This window comes from Hyalella azteca, unplaced genomic scaffold, assembly GCF_000764305.2.
Source record: "Hyalella azteca isolate HAZT.00-mixed unplaced genomic scaffold, Hazt_2.0.2 contig6811, whole genome shotgun sequence".
NCBI classification, from domain to species: domain Eukaryota; kingdom Metazoa; phylum Arthropoda; class Malacostraca; order Amphipoda; family Hyalellidae; genus Hyalella; species Hyalella azteca.
The window spans coordinates 4,242-27,531 of NW_025936959.1; the positions used below are offsets into that span (position 1 = coordinate 4,242).

General features: G+C 35.0%; 2 protein-coding genes across 2 annotated transcripts; both read right to left on the reverse strand.

The window, feature by feature from the left end:
* Positions 1 to 1,309: 1,309 nt before the first annotated feature.
* Positions 1,310 to 13,258, reverse strand: LOC108677225 (protein HLJ1). Its single transcript, XM_047881003.1, has 5 exons — positions 9,534 to 13,258; positions 8,289 to 8,719; positions 7,312 to 7,441; positions 6,088 to 6,347; positions 1,310 to 2,090 (listed from the first exon to the last, which is right to left on the reverse strand). The coding sequence occupies exons 2-5, from the start codon at positions 8,364 to 8,366 to the stop codon at positions 1,737 to 1,739; spliced, it is 822 nt and encodes a 273-aa protein (XP_047736959.1). The 5' UTR covers positions 8,367 to 8,719; positions 9,534 to 13,258; the 3' UTR covers positions 1,310 to 1,736.
* A 474-nt stretch (positions 13,259 to 13,732) lies between these two features.
* LOC125177536 (protein N-terminal asparagine amidohydrolase-like) lies at positions 13,733 to 21,616 on the reverse strand. The gene is made up of 2 exons (XM_018165419.2): positions 21,206 to 21,616; positions 13,733 to 15,414 (listed from the first exon to the last, which is right to left on the reverse strand). The coding sequence occupies exon 2, from the start codon at positions 15,211 to 15,213 to the stop codon at positions 14,266 to 14,268; it is 948 nt and encodes a 315-aa protein (XP_018020908.1). The 5' UTR covers positions 15,214 to 15,414; positions 21,206 to 21,616; the 3' UTR covers positions 13,733 to 14,265.
* Positions 21,617 to 23,290: the final 1,674 nt, after the last annotated feature.

The window sequence follows — 23,290 nt, forward strand, 5'->3', positions numbered from 1 at the left end:
GATCACAACTTTCAACAAATATTGATGCAATTACAGCGATGGCGGACCTTATTAATTAGAAATTAAGTGGACACAAACGTTATTATTTCATTTAGCCTCGGAAGTGATGCTTCACATTTACATTTTCATTGCCCGTGCACACTTTACTAAGAGGCACAGAAGAAATCAGATTGTATTGCGGGAGAGAAATGTGATAAATTAAATTCGCCTTGTTCGCATTCAGTTAATATCTTTCCGCATTAGAGATACCCATAAATATGGGCATAAATCAGCTCGGCGTAGCATCAGTTTTAAAATAACTTGTTTATTACTCTAGTAAGCGCAGGATGTTGCTTCATAGCCGCGGTCAGAAACGACGCTTAGTCTTATGACTTAAAGGGTAAACATTTGTGAGGTAAGAAACATGTCTCCATTTCTTTCTGCAAGTGGATACTTGCTGGACTAATCGCGACCATTAATGATTAGGCACAATATTGAAGGAGCTGCATGGTGTTCATGTGACCACAAATCAAAAGGTGCCTCAATAGATATACACATCATTATAGAATTAACATTTGATAATATAATGTCCATAATATAGAATCAACATTTGATGAAGTTGGCTCACGAGTTTTTTTTGGCACACCCCGAATATATAATTTAAATTTAAAGTAAAAACCCTTATTTGGATACAGATCATTTTAAATATCATTTAACCAGGCAATAATGTAATATTTATAAAGAGAAGTAACATTATGCTTCAATGTACAGCACTACGGAGAAGCACTCGAACGCTAGCGTTTAAAAAACTTAGCCTCAGAACTTTGATCATTGATGTAAAATAATCACTCAGGGAACCAACAAATTACAAGTAAAAATATTACAGTCACTTCACAAACATGAAATCCTAAAGTAACAAACTAGCAGAGCTTTAGTGAGGAAGAGAGTACAAAACTGAGAGCTGTACGAAGCTGACATTTGCCTTCCGTGCTCTGTGCAAAGCTGACTGACCGTTGCTAGCTAAAAATAAAAGCTATTTCATAAAAAAACGATTTATAGTGAATAGAATTTAGCAATTTCATAGTCATTAATATAGTCCATAAAAATATTCTCAGTTCTAAAATGTTCGAGAGGCGCCCGGCGGTCTAAGTTTTAACGCCCGCGCGCAATGTAAGTAACAAGTTCAATTATCATCCTTTATGTTCAAACATAAGATCAACACTTTTAATGGTGTTGCTTTAGCTTACTTTAGAGTATAAACTTTATAATCCATTACCTTCAAACTGGAATAAATAATGTACAGTATGAAAACACATCCGAACTTCTGGTTGACATGTAGCGAAAATATAGCTTGGATAGAAAGCTGTCGCTTTTCATGGTGAATGTAGTGTTAACACTCAAAAAATGTTCGAAGCTCAAGTTGTAATGTCATGTAAAAATACTCTCAATTTCTAATAAATAGATACATTTGGATTCCGCAACAGATAAAAATCTACATTTTTTATTCATAATTAGTCAACTACATCTCAATACGTAGTACGCGTCAGCAAATAATAATAATATATAAATGATTTCTGCAATATATATACATCATTTTTATCACCAACATCTGAATTATGCAAAGTAAAACCTATTAAGAACTATAGATTAGGTACGAAAATACATATTTATTTAAACAGACACTGACTTTGACCTTATGTATCATTTTCTAGGAGAGCATCATCAATTGGTAAAGTACTATCATCCATGAGCCAGGATCAGCCTATGGTACACGACGTGCTCTCTACCATGTGGCCGTCCGCGTTCCGGTATTTAGTGGTGACGCATTTCTGCGTAGCGCCCGCCCTGTGCTGGAAACCTCTACCGTCGGAGCTGTGATGGCCGAAACCATCATCAAACATGGTGAAGAAACCATCGTTATCCTGGAAGAATCGGTGCTGCTGATGGTGTCTGGCGTGGTGCTGATGGTGCTGGAACTTGGCTTGGCTGTGCTGCTGTTGGTGCTGCTGGAAGTGACCGCCACCGAAGAAACTTCGCCCTGAACCAAAGTGATCGCCAGAGTCCGCGTTCCATAGCGGGTCAAACACGATGTCTTCGAAGAAATCATCATTCTGAAATAAAGAGAGACGTTCATGCTACGTATACGAATGAATGTAATAGAAACTTCAAAAATAGTTGTTTTTTATCCATACTTTCTAACACTTGTGTCGCCGCCACGTCCTAATTATCGTTCATATCATTCAGTATAAAAATTAAACGATTAGATTATTCAGGCAATATTTTTACTGCCGGAACGTCGTAAACGGGATGGAATATATGTTAAGTAACTGCTTCATGCACTCCTGATTTGTTCAGTCATAGTACTGCCTTTCGCACAGTTCGAACTCTGGAAACAGGAACGACTTAAATGTAATACTGAAAATTATGATTCGAAAGGAAAAATTTCATAGGTGGTTCATATTTATCGTCAGTTATCCGTCATAATAGCTTTCAAATTAAATAATTTGAGAATTCATAAATATAGCCGATAATTTGAAACTGACAAGAAATTTGTTATCTTGAACAAATGATAAATAACTATGGAACGAGTTGTAAATAAACGAATTTCAATTGCTTAGTGCTATTAAATGCAGATAAATCCAGTTAAAAATATTTCAATAACTTGGATGCGCTAGTCCAACTATATTTCACCCATTTAAATCTAACTCAAGGTTTCTTTTCTCCAATGCAATTGCTTTAATTTATAATGATAATTATTGATCACTCCGCGCACAAGCAAAAATACCATCATACGACGAAAGGCCGAATGTTCGGAAACATTTTGTACAATTACAGCGACAGATGCTCTAAATAAATTTCATTGTCGACAATTTATTTTACGATTTCGATTTCTTGCATCATTTAATAGCACTCATGTTAGAATGGATGAATTTTCCTGGCTTGTTTTCAAGGTTACAGTTTATTATTTAATTGCAGGAACTATTAAATTATGGGCGCGTAACTTTGATGCAAGTGCAAGATAACAGAATTCATCGCTACTGACCATTATCGATCACAAAGCAGCTAACTGGGCACTTTTTCAAGCTGATCACATGTACGTACATGTTTGGTAAATACGAAAATTTAAAACTGACGTCATGAACTTGAAACGGCCTGACACGACTGAACTTCAAAATTCATTGAACGAATAATGTCAGCAAAGAGGATACATAAATAATTCATTTCAAGTGTTGAGACGACAAAACAGCAGCAATAAATGAAAACAGCGCTTGACAGCAGCTCATTTTTCGTATAGTTTCCATAACATCACTTCTTGCTCAAAACTAAAGTCTTATCTCTACGTAAACGAACTCACCAGACGATAAACGATCAGACCATTTCTTATCGTACCATCTCTGTGTCAGGATCACTACTCGGACAATAATTCGATCAGATATCTTCAGGCGCTCAACCATGCTTCACTTACATCAACTGACTTATACATTAAAAATATGGGAATTAAAAACAAACTCAGTTTACATGACTATATATATAAAATTTAAGACACCAATAAAAGAACAGAGAGCTTCTTGCAAGTTCGTAGCGTAGAAAACTAGGCTCATTCTGCCAACAGCGGCGATTGTTATTCTCGGCACTCAGCGAGACGGACATGAGTGGCGGGACAAAGAAGAGATGCAATGAAGCGATATTTCCAGGAGCGTTTACTAGGGGAAGGACCACCGTATGCAGCGTGTACAACAAAAATGAAACGATGAGATATGTACACTAGGAAGACAACAGAAATAAGTAAGAATGAACAAAGAAACTAATAAAACTTTAAACAATAAACACGAACAGACAAGGAGAACCATAAGTAAATAAACGTACAAAATCGACTCCACAATAATTGTTTCAAAACACTATCTCAGCACAACAAGTGTGGAGGAGATTCAGCATGACCGCGCCAGCAGGTAACGAGTGGTATCAACCCTTCTAACAGTTAATTTGAGTTTGATCAGAGGCCACAAATTCAGGTGACTTGTGAACCGTTTAATTAGCTAACCAATTTCTACATGAACAACACTAATCCAAGTAATTCAAAAATATTTTCCTCGCCAGGGACTGCAAGAAATCTGGATCAAAATTACTTTGCGCAAGCATCAAAAAATTTTACTCATCGTCATATCATCTTAATTTAGCTAGCAAACAAGAAAAACAAAAGTTATTTGCAATAAAACTGGGTGTCTGAAGACAAGTGTCAGACATCGGATGATCGTAACTAGCACGGCAGGAGTTTGACCGACGCAACGCTCGGCAGCAGCGGCTAACAAGCTTTTATATCAATACGAACTTAATAATTATTTAATTAAATCACTATTGATATTAATTATATCACGATTGTAAATTTGAAAGAACTGGTATTTTAAATGTAGCATCACAAATCAAACAGTGCAAGTCACATCAAAAAAGCATAACAAAATAAAACCATGCAGGTCATATAAAAAACAGTACAAAGTGAAGGGTGCACGCTTTAGTTGAAATAGAGTCACAAATTGTAATAAGTTATATAATGATTTAAACCATTAGTTTGAGTAAAAGCACAAATTTAAAAGAAAGGAAACCAAACAAATTCACGATATCTTTACGCTGATTATACTTGAATTCTTGAAGTCTCAAAATGATGATAGCGCTGGCCTTCAAAACTTTTTCAACGAAATTCTTGTGAATCTACTTGACATTTTTTGTTAATAAATTATCAGTTATAATGATCAGAAGTATATGGTAAAAAGATTCATTATTCACACGGGATAGAATAAATAGCAGAATATACAGCACATATTTTGAGATCAGTGTTGATTAACGTTAGGCAAGCCTATTTGTTACAAATAGGCTTGCCTTTCATAACAATCTAGGCCAGTGTAAACGAATAGCCTAAACTTGAATGAATAATTTTATATTCTATGTTCAATAATTAATTTTTGTTATTATTACGTAATAATTTGTTAGAGTTATTGACAAATGTTGATAGGTATACAAAAAAAAAATGCTAGCCAGTGAAGGATAATAACATTCACATATCTTTGTGGTGCATTGCCAAAAATGTATGCAACGCTTTAAAGGGAAAAAATTTATAGTGTAATCAAAATATTATATAGTGGACTATTTATTTATGAGACAATGACACAGCAAAGACAGTACAAAAACTCTATGATAAGAATGTGCAGATTTGAAAGAATTTTCAATAAGGAATATGGAAATGTAAAAACACAATCACTTATGTAATGAAGACCATGTAAAAAAATTTCGAGGACAGCAGCTAGCGGGACGAAGCAAGTTAGCCTAAATTGGACCAATAATAAATCAGTGCATTGGTGATTAGCAAGAGCAAGAAGAGAATAAATGCACAGAGATCGAAGTCATTAGGTTAGTGCAAGACGGTGCCGGAGAGAACGTAACTGGTGTAGCGGTAACAAAAGAGACATAACTAGGAGACTGGCTGTGGCTTGCAGCACAGATAATTTCAGGAGCAGGTTGAGAGCGAACAGCTAGAGAAATGTAACCGCGTCAACTACTTCTGGGCTTTGAGGTATGAACGGCTCAGGTGGTTGCAGAGAAGGAGAGGCAGTAGCGTGGAAGGGGCAAAAGCACCAATGGTGAAGTGGCAGAAGCTCGAGGAGGGAAAGTGGCAAGATGAAGGGGAAGTGAAATGGCAGAAGGAAATGGAGGAAGGGGCAGAAGGAAAGGGAAGTCAAGTGGCAGAAGGAAATGGAGGAAGTGGCAGGAGGAAAGGGAAGTCAAGTAGCAGAAGGAAAGGGAGGTGAAGTGGCAGAAGCGCTGCGAGATTGAAAGAAAATTTTTATTTAAAGTTTTGAGTTATAGTTTATTTTGGATTTTGTTAACAGGTTTTACGGAAGTCTAGTTAAAAGGCTTGTTGTGGTTTTCATAAGCAGGTTTGTTAGGGTTTGTAGCTTTTTTAGTATTAGGCAAGCAAGATTTCTCAGTGTGAAATTCAGGCCCCGAGTGTCGAGAAGAAGGTTGTTTAGAAGCATTAATGCGTGCAAACTCTTTTTCACTTTCTTCTATCCATTGCTGAACCTCAGGCGACATTAGAATAATGGGAGGCGTTACCTCAAACATTGGAGCGCCGTTTGTGTGGAAGAACATTCCTCCGTCCCGCAAGTTGGGCCCACGTTTGCCGCTGAAGAAATCGTCGAAGCCCTGGAAGAAACTCTCATGGTCGGGAGAAGATGCAGTCGACTGTCTGAAGAAGCTGGAGAAAGCCTCTTCCTCCTCAGGAGTTCTGCCCGCTTTTTTGGACGCTTCATATGCGTCGTGGCCCATGCGGTCATATGCCTTTCTCTTCTCTTCATTGAAGAGCGTCTCGTATGCTGCAATTATTCATTCATTGAAGTGAGATTCATTTGAATAATTTCACGAATAATTTTAATAATAATAATTTATCCCGAATTATTCATTTGAATAATTTCATTTGAATAATCTCACATTCAGTGAACGTGAGCTTCATTCATTGAAGAGCATCTCGTACGCTGCAGGACACACAAGAAAGATAAATAAATAATGATCAGGCAGGACTATATTTATGCACAACCATTTAACCCTAGCTTATTATCAAGCACAACTGTTTGCAAAGGGTAATATCAGTAATTGTACATTTTAACAATGCTATACTATTGAAATTCTGTTTGACATAACGTCTATAGGTATGCTTATAGCCTAAGAACAACATGGATCATATTATATTATAGTATATCGTGTATTATGTAATATCAACAAATCATCGAGGAGTGATAACAAAATTATTTCATTAGAGCCGAGTTAGATATGGAAAGATATTTAGTAGTTTACCAAGTTTTTACTTCTGTTACCTACTCCAATAGCAGGATCAACAACTAATGCACCAAAGTTTACAGGATCAAGATTTGCACGTCAGTGATACATTTCTACTTGTTACTTCAGTGATAGAAAATCCAGCTGCTAATTTTGTTCATAATTTTTTATAGGGTAAGTCTATATAACCATGCTGTCGGAGAGGCAGACAACATCAATAAAAGTAATGTGTATTAATCAAAATATGGTCTATAGGTATGAATTTCACAGACCACATCGAGTCAATACGGCAAGAAAGACAGCCAGAAAAACTCTTGGTATTGAATGACATTTTTGCACCTCTTTCAGTTATAAAGAAATACCGTACTATACTAAGGTATAGCTTGATATTTTCCTAACTACATTTCATATGTAAATGATATTGAATGAATCATGCAGCAGACAGAAGTAAACATCAGGAGCACAACGAAGTTCATAGTGAGTTATTTGTTACTGTGAACACACCCGTAGTTATGGTCATGAACTTCTCAGAGGCCTTGGGGTCGTCACTCTTGTCAGGGTGGTGCTTGAGAGCAAGCTTCTTGAAGGCACGTTTGATGTCTGCCGTGGAAGCATTCTTCTCCACACCCAAAACCTGCACGGTTAAGTAATGAGCTAATACTTGCTATCAACTGTTGGGTTGATATTTTCATTGAATAACTAAATAGAATTTTATGCAATGAAGAATTTTATTCATAAATATTGTCATTTGACACCAAGGAAGCCACTAATGAAATTATAGTTTTCAGTACAAACAAATTAATATGTTCTATATACACATAGTTAAAAAACTGATAACAACACTTAGTATGGAACAAAAAAACTGCCTGAACTTCAGCATGGAAGTTGAAAGGACTAACTTGAAGACTGAGTCACAGGCTGGTTATTTCCAGTACAGATCATTCAATTTTCCAATTCCAAATAATATGCATTTAAAAAATTACTTTTTAAAGACATCACTTCAAGAGAATGCAGTGTCTCCAATTCTACAAATCTACAATGAATTTCTAATTTTACTTTCATAAATAAAAAATTTATAAACTTTATTTTTGAATAAAAAAATTAAATTTTTCATAATTATTTATATTACAAATTGATTCAGGTATTGTCTCAAACTTTATGCAAGTGTGCAAAATTTCAGATCGATTTGAGAGATAGAAGTGTTTTAAATATTGATTATAAGATTTGTAGCAGACAGACAAACAACAAGAAGTGAAATTAAAGAGAAGTGTTGTAATAAATAGCCTAAGCTTGAAAAAAAAAAAAATCCAACTCCAACTCGAAAAACTAACTTGGTGACCAGAAATCACTGTTTGCTCTTGAATGTTGTTAAATATGTAAAATTTAATTGACGTCTCAAAGAAGCAATCAACAGTGCAGGCAATAAAGGTTCCTAAACAGTACAGTATTTTTGCACAACTTACATTGCAGGAGAACATTACCTTGTAGTAGTCCTGTGTAGCCAAGATGTGGCAGACATTCAAGGCCAGCAGCAGCAGCAGGATATTTGGCATGAACATTTTGTGATCAAATGTTTGAGTACGGTATTGAAAGCTCTGTGTTGAAGGCAATAAGCTAAGCAATGAAGTTTCTGCACCGCACCAACCGTACAGTGTGTTATAGACACTTTATACTAATTATACCAAGGAAATGTTAAGGTAACAAGTCAACAGTGAGGTATTGCAGCACCAAACGGTACCTAAGTCAATAGTTTAAATTAAGCAATGATTTAAATAGGTTAGGCTCTTTAAGCTGACTTAGCAGTATAGGGCATAAAACGTTATTTGTGGCAGTTTGCGGTATGTATAATAAATCTTGAATATTTGTGAGTTTTGAGACTTGTTGAAACTTGCCAGTTGCTCTGTTGCAGAATCTGAAACAATTGTATAATGAGGGCCTGAATTATGCAGAAACAAAATAAAGGGAAGCTTTAAAAAATAAAAATTGATTTGAAATGCAGTTTCTACAGCTACTGAACTCAGAACACAACATGAATTTTGTCAGAGCACAAGACAAGTTGTGCCATCACAAGCATCAACGTAGAGAAAAACTGATGCTGCTGAGAGGCAGTCAATCAGTTTACTAAGTTACAAAACTCTTGATGCCTTCTGGTACCTTCCATTTATATTGTTGGCATATGAAGCTGGGCTTGACAGTCTTGAGGAAACAGAATTATGATATTGTGTTGGGTAGTATTGAAGAGTAGAAATAGGTTTTATAGTTGTTTATTCCAATATAAACCAATATTGATGACGCCATTATTAATATTAAACACAGCAGCAATCAAGGCAATCTAAATACTGATGAAGCCTTCAAGGAAGCTGATTTCATAGGTTTTCAAATATTGAACCCATCAAAGTAAGAAGGCTTGACTAAAATGATCAACAGGCTAGAGATTAGTAATGTGCTGGCCAGGGGACAGTCAGTCACAGGATTAAGTAAAGTAATGCTAATTGAAATACAAAATCATGGAATTTAATGGTCTAATTTGATAATACTAAAGTCTTGCTTCAGAAATGCATTCCTCAGAGCACATATATAACATTCATCTCATAGCTGAGTCAGAAAAATATCTACTGCACACCGCAGTAGATATTTATGCACAGTGTTTATAGATGAAAGGAATTGATTGAAGAGGCAACAAAAATTTAATCTCTGCAACTATGCAGCCATAATGAAAAACTCACCATTGCAATAAGAAGACAGCTATTTTGGATAAGCAGACAACTCAGAATATTAAAATGCTTGAAAAATACAGAGTTGGATAGTTAAAAGAAGATTATACATTTCATATAATTTATTTGAGACCACATTGGTACATATTTCCAGATAGAAAGTGGCAGAGTCATTTGTATTGATAAAATGCAATGAGTAATATTAAATAAATTACCTATATATTGACACTGCCCAAATGGGAGTTGAATCACTTGAATGGTTGTTTATGAAGAGGTAGTAATAATTGGAAATTAAATTATACACAGAAATAAATATCATTGGTTGATAAATATTCATGAAAATGTGCTGGACCAGGAATCATAAGATCTGAATAAGCCAAAGAAGATTGATTTGAAGTTATTTCAAGCTTATAAAGTTCAACCATCCACAACTTCAAATTAGCACAAGAAGTTTGAAGAAATTAGTATGGTGAAGGAAGGACAAAGATTGAATTGATGGTAGGTAATACAATGAGATGCATAGGTTAGATGCCGTCATTAATGCACCTCTTCACTAATAAATGAACTGCACCTGTGAATGAACACAAGCAACAATTTCAATGCTTGACTCTTAAGCTCATGCTTAAACTCTCATCATTCACATCTCTGAATGAATTTGAGCCTTTGAAAAATTTGATTACAAGCAGATGAAATATTGTGGTATCAAAAGCTCAATATGGTGTATAAAAAATATTTCCATAGCATATACACTTACTTCTCTCATCTCTAGGGTTTTTAAAAGAATTTCATGAGTATGTGAAATGCAAAGCAAGGTCTAGAGGCAGATCTTAACAATAAGATCAGCAAAATAACTTTATATTAAGGGCATGTATTTTTTGAAAATGTTTCACATTTCACACTTCCTAAAACAAGCTATGAAGAATATTCAGATTAATCTTATTAATAAAGATGCATGGCTAGTATACTTGGACTAGGATAAATAAGAAGCTATATATTATCAATTGAATGAATACAGTATACGGTATGATATATATTAAGCTCATAAAAACTAATAAAAACATGGATATAGCATACTAATCTTAGATACATGCATGACGTTTTATAAGAAATCTACAAGACACATAATTTAAAAATCTTGAAAGGAAACATTTTACAGTGATTCTATGATGTGACTAAAAAATGTTTCAAAAAACTTGTGCTACACACCATAATAAAAACTTGATCAAGATAAAAATATTTTTTACAATAACTTTAAAAAACGCCATTCAAAATTCTACATGACAGATAATACTTTATTAGTCTTCTTATTCTAAGTATTAGTCTAAACAGCATCACAAACCAAAATCAATGATTTTCACACATCACAACATAAGAATACAGTGGCTCTTTTTTGTAAATGAAAACGATGTAACCAACAGGATAGTTTGGGTTTGGAACCTGCTAATCAGTTCAACTCAGAAGAAACCCGAATACTTAATAAATACTGACAACTGAATGCACACAGCTTCTGACAAGTTTCATTAAAACAGTTCAAGGTAACATTTCATGCAAAAAAAAAAAAAAAAAGCAGGAGATCACTGGAGATTTACTGTAAATTAAAACCGATAATTTTTTTGCAAAAGGAGCTTGCTTCCAGACTTCCAAATATTGAATATAATCAAGAATGTGAACAAATCCAATGCAAAATTCATTCCTTCAGTAATGGGTACTGCATGATGCTGCCTCGTTGTAAGCAGCCAAAGTTCAAGGACAATTGGAAAGTATTGTCAAGTATTATTAATAACAGGTTGATATTTCTTTGTGTTACACAAACTTTTCTCCCTTTACACTACTTGAATGACTAAGATAAATGTAGCAAACCTAATCACTGGCCAACTATCACTATTTACTTAACTGCCTGAGAATCTTAACACAGTCATCACATGCTGTCTTCCATAATAGTCAATAAAGTGAACTAGAAATTTATTTATTATTTAATTAGACAAAATAGTGAAATCACTTAATAAGGTATGTTCTCTTCTTCACATCTTTGCATAATCAAGAAATTCATGATTTTTTACATATACACAACTAAGAAAATGAAGTTTGAGACCACATTTTTATTTTTTATCCATATTACCTAATGGGAGCTGAGTTTATAAGATGTAAATAAAAATATTACAAACATCTTTTGTTCTAATCAGCCCAAAAAGGTATTAGAACACAGAAAATAAAGTTAGATTTATTGTTCCCAAAGTGACGGCCACTCATCTCAAAACAGACTGCTCACATTATTGTACCTTGACATTTGATTGTACTAGCACCAGAACATGCCTGTAAGGCAAGCAAACGCACTAACCAGATTGAACACACTTTAACAAGATAAGATATTTAACAAGCTCAGTTATAAGAGAATAAAGAAATGTTTTTCCTGTCAAACAGAGTGTTCCATCAGTACAAAATTTGTAAAAAAACAATGGTTGTCAATTCATTCAAATACTGAAATGGAGATATCAGGCACATTTAACATTAAGGAGAAATTGACAAATAAGTTCTCAGCACACAAAGTTTATTTTGACAGTGAATTTCAATGACAAAGATAAACTTCCAATTCCAAATATATGAATAAAAAAACAAACTGGCACTTTCAAAAAGAGCATATCTGCAAAGCACCTTTTCTAAGCAGTCATTCTTGAAGCATGATTTTGGACTTCAAGGCAAGAATGCTGGATCTGTACATATTTTCTGCAATTCTGCCACCATGCAGCATGCAGAACTTGATAATAATTTTGACATAGACATTACCTATATTTCATGCATAACACTTTATAAATAATTTCATATTAAATTCTCTAGATTAGAATAATATGCACAATGTATATGAAGCAACCCAACATAAACCTTATAAATTAGCAAGAAGCAAAAGAATCATAGACGAAAAATTGAAACAAGTTACATATTGATCACTCAAACATGATAATTCAAACTGGGAAAGAAGAAATCAGTTATAATGCATCATCAATAGGAGGAACTGAGGCATCACACCAATCCTGTGGGTACTGAAGGGGATACGTCATAAGCTTCGATTCTTGAATTTTTTACACAGCAAACAAAGACTCCTGCCCAGACAATTGACTCCTAAAAACTGACAATTCAGCTTTTACATTCAAGTTAGTTAAATATACATTAATTAATTGTTTAGGACATTTTTTTTGTTACACAGATGTGTCAAATTTTAAATAAATCTTGCAATGAATGGAATCAGCAATAAACTTTTACACGCATAAGCATATATGCAATTGTAGTGTAATACACATGTGATTGAAATGACACTGAGAATGTAAATAGCAGTAGGAAATATCTAAGCAAAGTAATTATGAATAAAAGAAGATAAGTACCATCAAATGTGATAATACGGGATGGGCAGGATAAATCGAGACAGCCATCTGCCACAGCAAAAAAATGTTATAGCAGCGAACATGATTTAAATATTGCAAAACTTGAAAAAGTGGTGTAAACTACAACATTTTTGAAAAGTGATATCCTGAAAGTGTACTTCTGCTAACGTCTGTGATAAAAAAAATTTTGACGAATGAAAAATTTTCACTTGAAAAAAGTTGCAGACAGGTGTTGGCTTTAATACATCACTGACAGAATTTTTGTACCTTGATCCAAAACAAAATGATGGCCATTTCCACACAACTGGTTAAGAAGGAATCCCCCCTCCGGAGTAATATGGGACACCCCTAAAAATGCATTTACAGTAGAACCTCAGTTAGCAAAGGCTCCAGTGAACAAATAAAGCAACGAACAAAAAATTTTGATTACATTTACCTTACTCAGTGAAAGAAATCTCACTAAATGAAAAATTAATGCATCATTGGTCTTCACAAAATTATGCATAGAAAGTCTTAGATAGAATTGTGCACTGGGCAACATAGAATGAAAAATAATCAACCTAAACTATGATTTATTTCTCCAAAAAAATATAATGGTTGTCATTAGAATATTCCCTTCTGTTTTGGAATGTTTTTATGATCTTTTTCATTGTTTTAGTAAATTCACTTGACCCAATTAAAATAGTGCTAAATTACAAGCCCTTTTCTGTACGCTTACAGATACAGAAGAAATACTACATGGCTGCTGATATGAAGCTTGCAGTGGACAAGGTTGTTGTCAATGCTCAATGGCATGTCCATGGATACGGTAATATCATATCAATAATGGAAAAACAAGCAAAAATCACAGAAAATGTTATTTATTCTACATCTACATCATCTGAAAAGGTAGAGCACTTCAGAGAACTGTTAGTAATGGATGAGTACGCCCTGACTCTGCATGCTTCAAATGTTTTACGATTAAATTTTATTTCAAGTGTCCCCAAATAACCCCTTCCCAGTGGTACCAAATTCAGGATGCTCTTCTTTCATGTCTGGCACACAGGATTATTTTGCACATCGAATATTTTTTAGAGATGCCATATGATAGCTCTTGCAAAGAGCTTTAAAGTGAGCCCTAACTGGTTTATGAAATGTTTTACGGCAGGAAGTTATGAAAAACGCTCCAAATTATCCTGTTAGACAGTATCTCAAAAATTACTAGAAAGTTTATAATTGTTAGAACAAATCAAAGTAATACATGATAATCTTTAACAAAAGCACTTGCAATAACCATTTTCTCATGGCACATAATTACAAAACAGGCGCATCAAATCCTAGGGGCTCTTGCGCAGACATTTACAGCATGTTTTTCAAGACCAATTTTATTAATGAAGATCCCATTTGCCATTCTGTAACAATTCATAAACTCTAGGCTGACCATCGGCAAATAATGTTTTCATTGGCTGAGGATGTGCATCCAAAAGGTTGAACATGAGACGCATCTGGGAGCAGAAGAGTGGAGGTTCAGCAGAAGGAGATGTTGAGAAGTTGTCCAGTATTGCTTCATCTGAGAGTGTCTTGTAAAAGCTCCAAGGATGATCCGAATTGTTGTGAAAGGGCTTGATTGTGATGGAATGATTGGCACTGTCATATAGATCATTCATAGATCTTGTTGCAGTATACCAGACAGATGCAGCTCTGAGGGCTACATCCACACCATGGGATTCAAAAGATGCAGGATGAGCAGTTTTATTGATGCGGTCATAGCACAGGCCATGAAACAGTGGACGAACATGAGGCCTTGGATTTCTATAAATGATTGAGTTCAGCTCACAACAGCACCATTGTATCAAATTAAAGTCAAATTCAAGTTTCATAAAGTTTTTCAAGAGTTTCAATGATAGTTCTTGGGACTCCTTTAAACCCCTCACGTTTGCTTGATTATTGAAAAACCCGCCAATGGCATAAACTTCCAGTTTTCTATCATCACTATTGCCCACAAGTACTTGCAGGAATCTTGCAAGAGAACTATCTTCATGTCTACTCCCATCAAAGTGGGCTAAAGCAACACTTCCTGAGGCTTTGTGTAGGAACATGACAATGTGGCATGTGGTGGCATCATCAGAACCCACCACTTTTACTCTATTATCTGATCCAGGCACCACAGCAAACTCTCTTTGTGCTACATACAACAGCCCTACATCAGACACTTTTTTTACTGTGCCTGACTGCCAGTTTTTGGCACGGCTCACAAGTTGCGGATGATCTCGGAAGAATGAGCTTGTTGAAGCAGGGCATTTTGTCACATTGATATTATCCACAATTAGCACCATTTTTATCAATGTTTCATCAATAAGCACTCAAAATCGATGGCAGTAGAGCAAACACTAGCTCAGTTCATGATAGTGTATCAATGTTACGAAAGAATGATACGCACAGAAGCAGAATGATACAGTGAAGCAGATGCAAATAGCAGGATGGCTTCAAGTGGATCCTCCAACTCTCACAGCAGAACTCTTCATAAGTTATGGTCTCTGTTGAACAGAGAAGCCACATGATACATTCATGTGTGGATAGCATAATTAAAATATTCAACTATTCGAAGAAAAAACTTATTAACGAGATCTTTTCATGAATATTTTGGCATAATTTTTATGCATTACAAATGCCAGAACATTAAGGCAAACCCTATAATCTAATCAACCTGTTTATTAATCAATTTGTCTTCACATTTCATAAAAAATGCAAAAGGAATTCACAATTGAAGAACAAGTTGCATGGTTGAAGCATTATAGGGAATAATGAGCCAGCTGCAGAAAATGTGTGACAAGTGCAATGATTAGAATATTTGATCTAATGCGTTGGGATAAACAAATAGCTCTAAACTCTATGTATGTAGATCCATTATAACACACTTGCATTCTCTCTTCCATGTGTGTGGAAGTTGATGTGTGATAACATGAATTCTAGACATTAATGCCAAATTTAAACCATACATTACAGATGTTAGGGTAAACTTGATTGAAGCCAAGAAATTTGAATCAGAGTGAAGGTCTCAAAAATTATTAAATATTCATGCTTTCTCCTACAGTAATTTATAAAATAAAATGGGTTTGAGACAAGGTTATACATTTAACATTGGTCATTATAAACATTGTTAAATTTCAAGAACAACTATTTCTGCACTAGCCATTTTTTTTTGCAATGATTGTACAGACAGACATTATGGCTACAGTAATGAAGTAAAGAGCCACCTTTCATGTGCCCCAAAATAAATGCTTCAAGAAATGAGTTAAAAGGAGTGTCTTCTATACTGCAGCTGCTGTACATAGCGCCTTGGCTGTAAATATTGAACTCGATCATTGCCTTACTTCTACAAGTAAGCCTAATTCAAGGAGGAGTAATGCCAAGAGACACACAAATAGCTCTCTATTGATGCATTATGCAGCTAGTAATGTAATAATAGTTTGATTCTCATAAATAAGGGTTTGTCAATGACATTTTCTACATATTGACATACATAAGTAACAAGTATTGTATCTTCCTCAGATATTTTGGTACAAAAGGCAATTAAGATTATTTAGGTCAACTCTTGAGCTGATGTATCTAAGAGCAATGACATTCAATTGAGCAAATGTTGGCAAATATTTGAAGATATTGCAAACATTTTCAGGCAGAAGTAAACATGGCTTGATAATTTCAACAGAAAAATTATACTTTAAACCTAAAATACAACATTTTTATGGTCCAAAAATAATGATGAATGAAGAAGAAAATATAATACTGCTCCCATTATAACTTTATCTCAATCGCCTCTCAGATTAAGATAGGTAAACAATTCAAACATTTTTATTCACTTTTTCAGTATAATAGTATGACTTATTTCAAATAAAAGACATTTTTTCCATATTACCAGCAAGGAGATTCATCTTTGAAAAAGAAACATTTTGATTATCAAGAGTCAATTAAAATGGGAAAGCATTAAAACAATATCAACAAATGATGGTCAAAGAGACATATCTTCTCAGTAAGGAAAAGCTCCTTTTGTACAAGAGTATTGATTGTTGGCAAATGAAGCCCACAAAATACTAGATTTCAGAATAACGTGTGATCAATAAATGCAAGCAGAACACTTTTGAACCTAATCCTTCCAATATCTCTTCTAAAAAATATAATTGCTTGGGTAATTTAGTTGCAGGTGCAATGTTACTAAAATGATCTCGATTACATGACACAACTTCATCAAACACTCGGGACACACAAATCACAAGAAGAGAACATAATTAAATAGCAGGAGTCAATACATTCCAGTACATGAAGTTTCTATCATTTACTGTCAATCCAGGAAGCTTCAATGATTTATACTGTTAACACTTTTGTCAGCAAGTTACAAGACTCGGTAACATAAAAATCTTACTAGAATGTTTCTTCATATCTCTGCCATAGAATGAAAAGTAATTAACTAAACTATGATTTATTTCTCCAAATATATGATGGTCAAAATATTGCATTCTGTTTCAGAGACTTTTTTAACAAATTTTTTTTTGTTATAGTAAATTCACTTGACCCAATAAAAATGGTGCATAACCTAAACTATGATTTATTTCTCAAAAATATATGATGGTCAATAAAATATTGCCTGCTGTTTCAGAGACTTTTTAACAAAAATTTTTTCTGTTTTAGTAAATTCACTTGACCCAATTAAAATGGTGCAAAACTACAAGCCCAGTCCTGTAAGTTTACTAATACAGAAGAAATGCTATATGGCTGCTGATATGAGGCTTGTAGTAGACAAGGTCATTGTCAATGCTCAACTGCATGACCATAGATACAGTAATATATCAATAGAGGAAAACCAGAAAAAATTACAGAAAATGTCATTTATTCAACATCTATAAAGGTAGAGGAGTTTTTGGAGTACGGTACTGTTAGTGTTAGTAATAGGTGAGTACACATTACACTCTGCATGCTACAAACATTTTTAAATTAGGTTTTATTTTAAGCGTCCCAGATTACCCAACTTCCAGGGATAATTCAGGAATATTTTTTTTTGCATCTAGCACCTTACTATTAGCATATGGAATTTGTTTTGAGATGCCACATGATGGCCCTGCAAATACATTTAAAATGAACACAATCTCATTTATGAAACGTTTCATGGTAAGAAGTTATCAACAAAAAAAGCATCCCTTATCAACCCATTTAACTGTAATATGGAATATTGGAAAACTACACTTCTAGTAAAAATAAGGTAGATTTAATGTCACACAGGATTGGAATTACCCTACTTCAGTACTTGTTTTTGACATCTTGCAGCTCCAATGTGACAAATTTTCAACACATTTGGAATATCAAAGCCCAATTGTGTACTTTTGTTAACAAATAGATAAAAGGTAATTCATCTTGCAAAAAACTTTGCGTTCCACCGTTCCAGAAATGGCAGGACAGGAACGCTCTAGTTGCGGCTCTAAAGGTAGATGGTTTCCAACTTTCCATGCTTGAGGTCACATATTGATAACATAACAATTTGGAATACAATCATCAATGACAGTTGACACAAAGCTAACATGTTATATTAAATCATTTAACTTCATTCATTATGCTTCTCCAAGAAAATCATTAGGGTAAACGCGGTATATTCCGACATCGTAGGTAATTCCGTCACTTCTCAAGTTTTTCCTTTATATTAAGCTTTGTTTTAGTTCCATGCGTTCATTGATGGTTGAAATGGTGACGTCATACATTTGCTTGTCAAAATACTGCAAAAACACTAGGTCTTGGCCATCTAGTGGGAAAATATTGAGATCCAAAGAGAGACAATGCATGCCACCTGGTGAGATCATTGAAAAATGTGTCAAATTTGACAGTTGACCTTGCTCTACCAAATAGTGAATAACTGTTTTTATAGGAAGAATATTATGGTTTGAGACTTTTAAATACGTCTGTGAATATATTAGGAATCCTTTAAGTAAACTTGTATTTGCTGATTTCAAGTCGTAAATAAATTAATAGATGATTAAGTTGAGTGATGGATTTAGACCCATCAAAACTAATTCAGACACAACTTGAATTGGACACACACAGATCGTTCCAAGCTTTGTACAAAAATTGAAATTTGCTTAATTAAAAGCCTAATAGCTGTTAATTAAAACGTAATTAAGTAGGGTTCAACATTCGTTAGTGTTCTAATTCAAAGCCGTGTTGTATCCCAATACAGCTCACACAGCGAACGGAATTCGAATACGTTGATGTCGGCATTACGTATCAGTTAAATTTGAAGCGCTGACGCAATACGACTCACCACGTGTCGAATATTGCCACACACCGTGACAGAATATAGGGTTGGTAGGTTTCCATTCTAAAGGCTTTTTAATATATATGGCAACATTTTGTGACGTTTCATCGTTGCTGACGCGTAGTGAAGTGTTTTGAGAGTCACGTGAAGGCAACAGAACTTACGTAACGCATACGTTTTTTTTATAGTTTTTCATTTCTCAATGCGTCCTTAATGTGTCGGAATATACCGCGTTTACCCTAAATGAGAAATTCTACCTTCACCATTGAGCAAGGTTCCATCAATCACATTCAGAAAAAAAACTGAATTTATGGCTGCAAAATCAATTACCTCACAGTCTCACACTCGCATCAATTTTACATTGTTGGGCAGAAGTTTCCTAAAATTATGGATAAAAACAATCATTTCTTTTTTCACATGCAATGACAAAAATTAAGGGTTGCAAATGAGAAATTTTCATCATTTTTTATTGAAGATATCAGGAAAAGGCCATAGGAATGGGTAAAACTAAAAACTGGCCAGTTTTATAGGGAATTTTGTTTTGTTCACAGATGGCTTCTGCCAAATTTTTCCACTTAGGTTAAGTTAGGTAGCTAGGCACTTGCTCAGGCTCAGCTCTAAAAAGTGAAAATCAAGGAGCAGGTTTATGAAATCTGCAATTTCTGTGGTGTGTTTACCAGTTTTCTAACTAAATAATGTGCCAGTGTGCCTGAGCTAGTTCTTGTATCTCAACATATAGGAGTACCGAGCATGGAAAATATCTACCTTTAGGGCCATGACTAGAGCTTTCCTGCCACTGTGCAGAGAGTGAACAAAGATTTAAAGACCTACGGCGACGCATTATCGGCAAAATTTTCGCCTTCAGAAGATCTTGCCGACACATTTAGATTGAAATTCTTGCATTTAATATATTTCTCAGTCTTCAGCCAACTATTTAGAAAAAAAGTAAGGTTTCCGCACTTTCCGGTACGTTGGATGGATTACGATGCAGCGAAGCTTGTCCGGAAATCAGTTGCGATGAGTTCCTGCAAAAAATGTGAACAACATTTTTTTCGATTGCGTAGTTTCGGTCGCATTAGAGCGGTCAGACTGCTTTATTACTTGTTCAGTTGACACTTGCCGTACAACCGGACTGTTTTTAGGGTAAAATTAGTTATTTGGGGTAACACGTGCATGCAACCTTGTAATAAGTTTGTGGCTCGTAAATAGTTCGTCATTACTCAGCGTAAATGGCTTTTCATTAAAAATTACCCGGCGACGCATCTTTAAAATGGCCGGCGACGCTTTGGGCTTAAAAATCCATATATTGCCGACGCTGCATCCACCCTCTGCATAGTGGCTTTCCTGCGGCCCTGCCATTTCCATAACCGCAAGATTTCTGCCAGATGAATTACCTCCTTATCTAATTGTTAAGAAAAGTGTATGATCAGGCCGTGAGATTCCTAATGTGCTAAAAATTTGTCACATTTAAGCTGCAAGATTTCAGAAACAAGTAGGAAAATTCCAATCCTACTGTGTACCGTAGCGGCGTAGCTAAGTAGGACATGCCAAAACAATCAGTGTCGGTGTGTCCTACGCAGGCTACACTTGACCTTGTAGCCTAGCTTGAGTTATACTTAAGTTTAATGGGTTATAAATACTCTGAGCTACTTCATGATTTTATGCAAAAAATGTCAGGGAATAATTTTTTTCCAAAAAGCAGGACAAAGGAGCACTGACAACTTCAGTGGCAAGCTGCATTATTGCATAAGCCAAGCGGCCCAAGCCTAACATGGTCCTACGGCCTACCCTACCAGCCTACCTAATTCAGAGCCATATCTGAATAATCTGATCACACTACCTAGTACCTATTACTATAGACTAAGAGTATAGTCCCTACTCCCTAGCATAATATTTTAAGCTTTCAAAGTTATATTATAAGAAAAAGTATGCAAAGTTATAATACGAGACATTTGACCATAATAATAACTGGATTGATTAAGAAGAAAAGGACATAAAGTACTAAATTTAGGTTAGGTAGTTTAACTCACCACCAAGATGAAGATGGAGCATGGGTGTAAGCCAGGCAGCCAGGTGCTGACAACTATCGCCTCAAATATCTGTTACACAATGCACTAGATTTCTTTCCCAACTCTTGGAATGGAGAGCAGCAGTAAGTTTCGATCATTTTTCTTAGTATATTGCTCACTTTTCCTTGAGTTGAATTATTCAAAGCTAAATATACTAAATGCGTTTTAAACGACAAATAAAATGAATGACTTATGAAAAGTATAAAGTCATTTCCTAACTATAAAATTCCCTTGATTTTTAAAGCTTATTTTATTTCAGATGTGGGCAAAGGACGAAACGAAGCTTTTTCAAAACGAGCGATTCTTTAATGGAACACGTGCTGAGTACACGAGCAACAGCTGTATTGGCCAGTGAACGATATTACGTCATTGTTGCTGATAAAAAAAATTTCAAAGTCGACTTGAGGAAACTTTATGAAGGGAAATTCAAATTCGTTCATTGCAGTTTCGGAAGTAGAATTTACATTTAGACCTGATGCAGAATAATAAAAAAGGTTGTAGAGTTCGTAAAGATATAATAGTGATAACAATATCGCAGAGGAAATCAGAATGGAAAATGGATTTCATAGGAAGGATTTCTTGCATAAGCGCACGATTATCTAAAAAAACTGACTAGACTAAGTAAATGCAATTGATAAAGCATAATTAAAAAAACTGGAATTCAATTATAATTCGAGAACAATTGGTCGCACCGTCACCATTCTTGTTTAAATCAGAAACACGAATCTTTGGAGGCTTTTAAGATTTAAGGTTTGTACTATGCACATGTCAAGAAATGAGGCTCTGTTTTTAAACAGACTATTCCGCACATTACATTTTGCCTAATTTCCTCTCTTACTTTCCCCAAAAAAGTATTTAAATTACTCTTTAATTGCCCACACTTATGTAACCAAATTTTAATTAATTTATTACCATAGTATTTATAATGACACTCAGCGAATTGCGATAATCTGAACAGAATAAGAGGACTTTTTCAAGTTTAGCGAACATAAAGTAAGTGTCTACGTCAATTACAGCCCTGGAATTGCTGCTTCATTATGCTGTTAAATGACTATATAGGGAAGACTTTATCGTCTATGTAGCTCACGGATTATAGCAACAAGAAAATTTAGAGGAAGAACGAACGTTACAGGTGGATGGCTGGATGAAATCATGACGTGAGAAGTTGTTCGTTCAAAGGCCGATTGAAGAACGAAATGAGTAGTCAAGACTTTTGTCTGGAAACTAATAAATGTAGGCAGAGTGGCCCAGTGGTTAAAGTGAGCACCAGTTGTGGAACAGAGAGGTGCGGGTTTGATCTCAGCTCTGCGCGCCAGTTATTGGTCGGAATCGGCGAGGAGGCCGGGCGGTCAAGTAAAGCAAAATTGGAGCAGAGAGTTGTGAGTTCGAGACCGCAACAAGCTGTGAATGTTCTGCGATATTAAGAATCGGCGACAGGACTACGGCCTAATGAACGCTGGAACCGCTATATATATTTACATATAGACCACTTTGGTCTATGTCATATGGTCTATATAGACCATTTACATATAGACCACACCGAGGAGCTACCGAGATAGGAACACCTATCAATTCGTTGGTTGGTAGACCTCTACATCTGATTTTCACTTGAACGCCAATTCAGAATCGTAAATTAACCCTCATGCAATCGCTGAATGTGAGAGCATCATTGTTTGTGTACTGAAGCCACAATTGCGAAATTGAATACCTAACTCATTAAATCAGGGTATCCATGTTCAGTTGGAACGTCGTTTTAGAACAGAAAAATCATGCGTGAATATCTTACAACAAAATAATTCAGTAGAACCTATACAATTCTTGAAGGCGTTACCAGTATTTTCATGTACAAAGAACACGCTTAATTAAAGGGAGACCGGATGACTTTCTCATCATACTCAAATCATTACTATGAATGTTAAGAAAACTTAAAAAATTGTACAAAGACTAATCATTGCTTTCGGTTAATATTGAAGGCAATTATTTAATAACATGCTAATAGAAAATGAAAATTACAATATGATACAGAATTCTAAATTTGAAATGAGG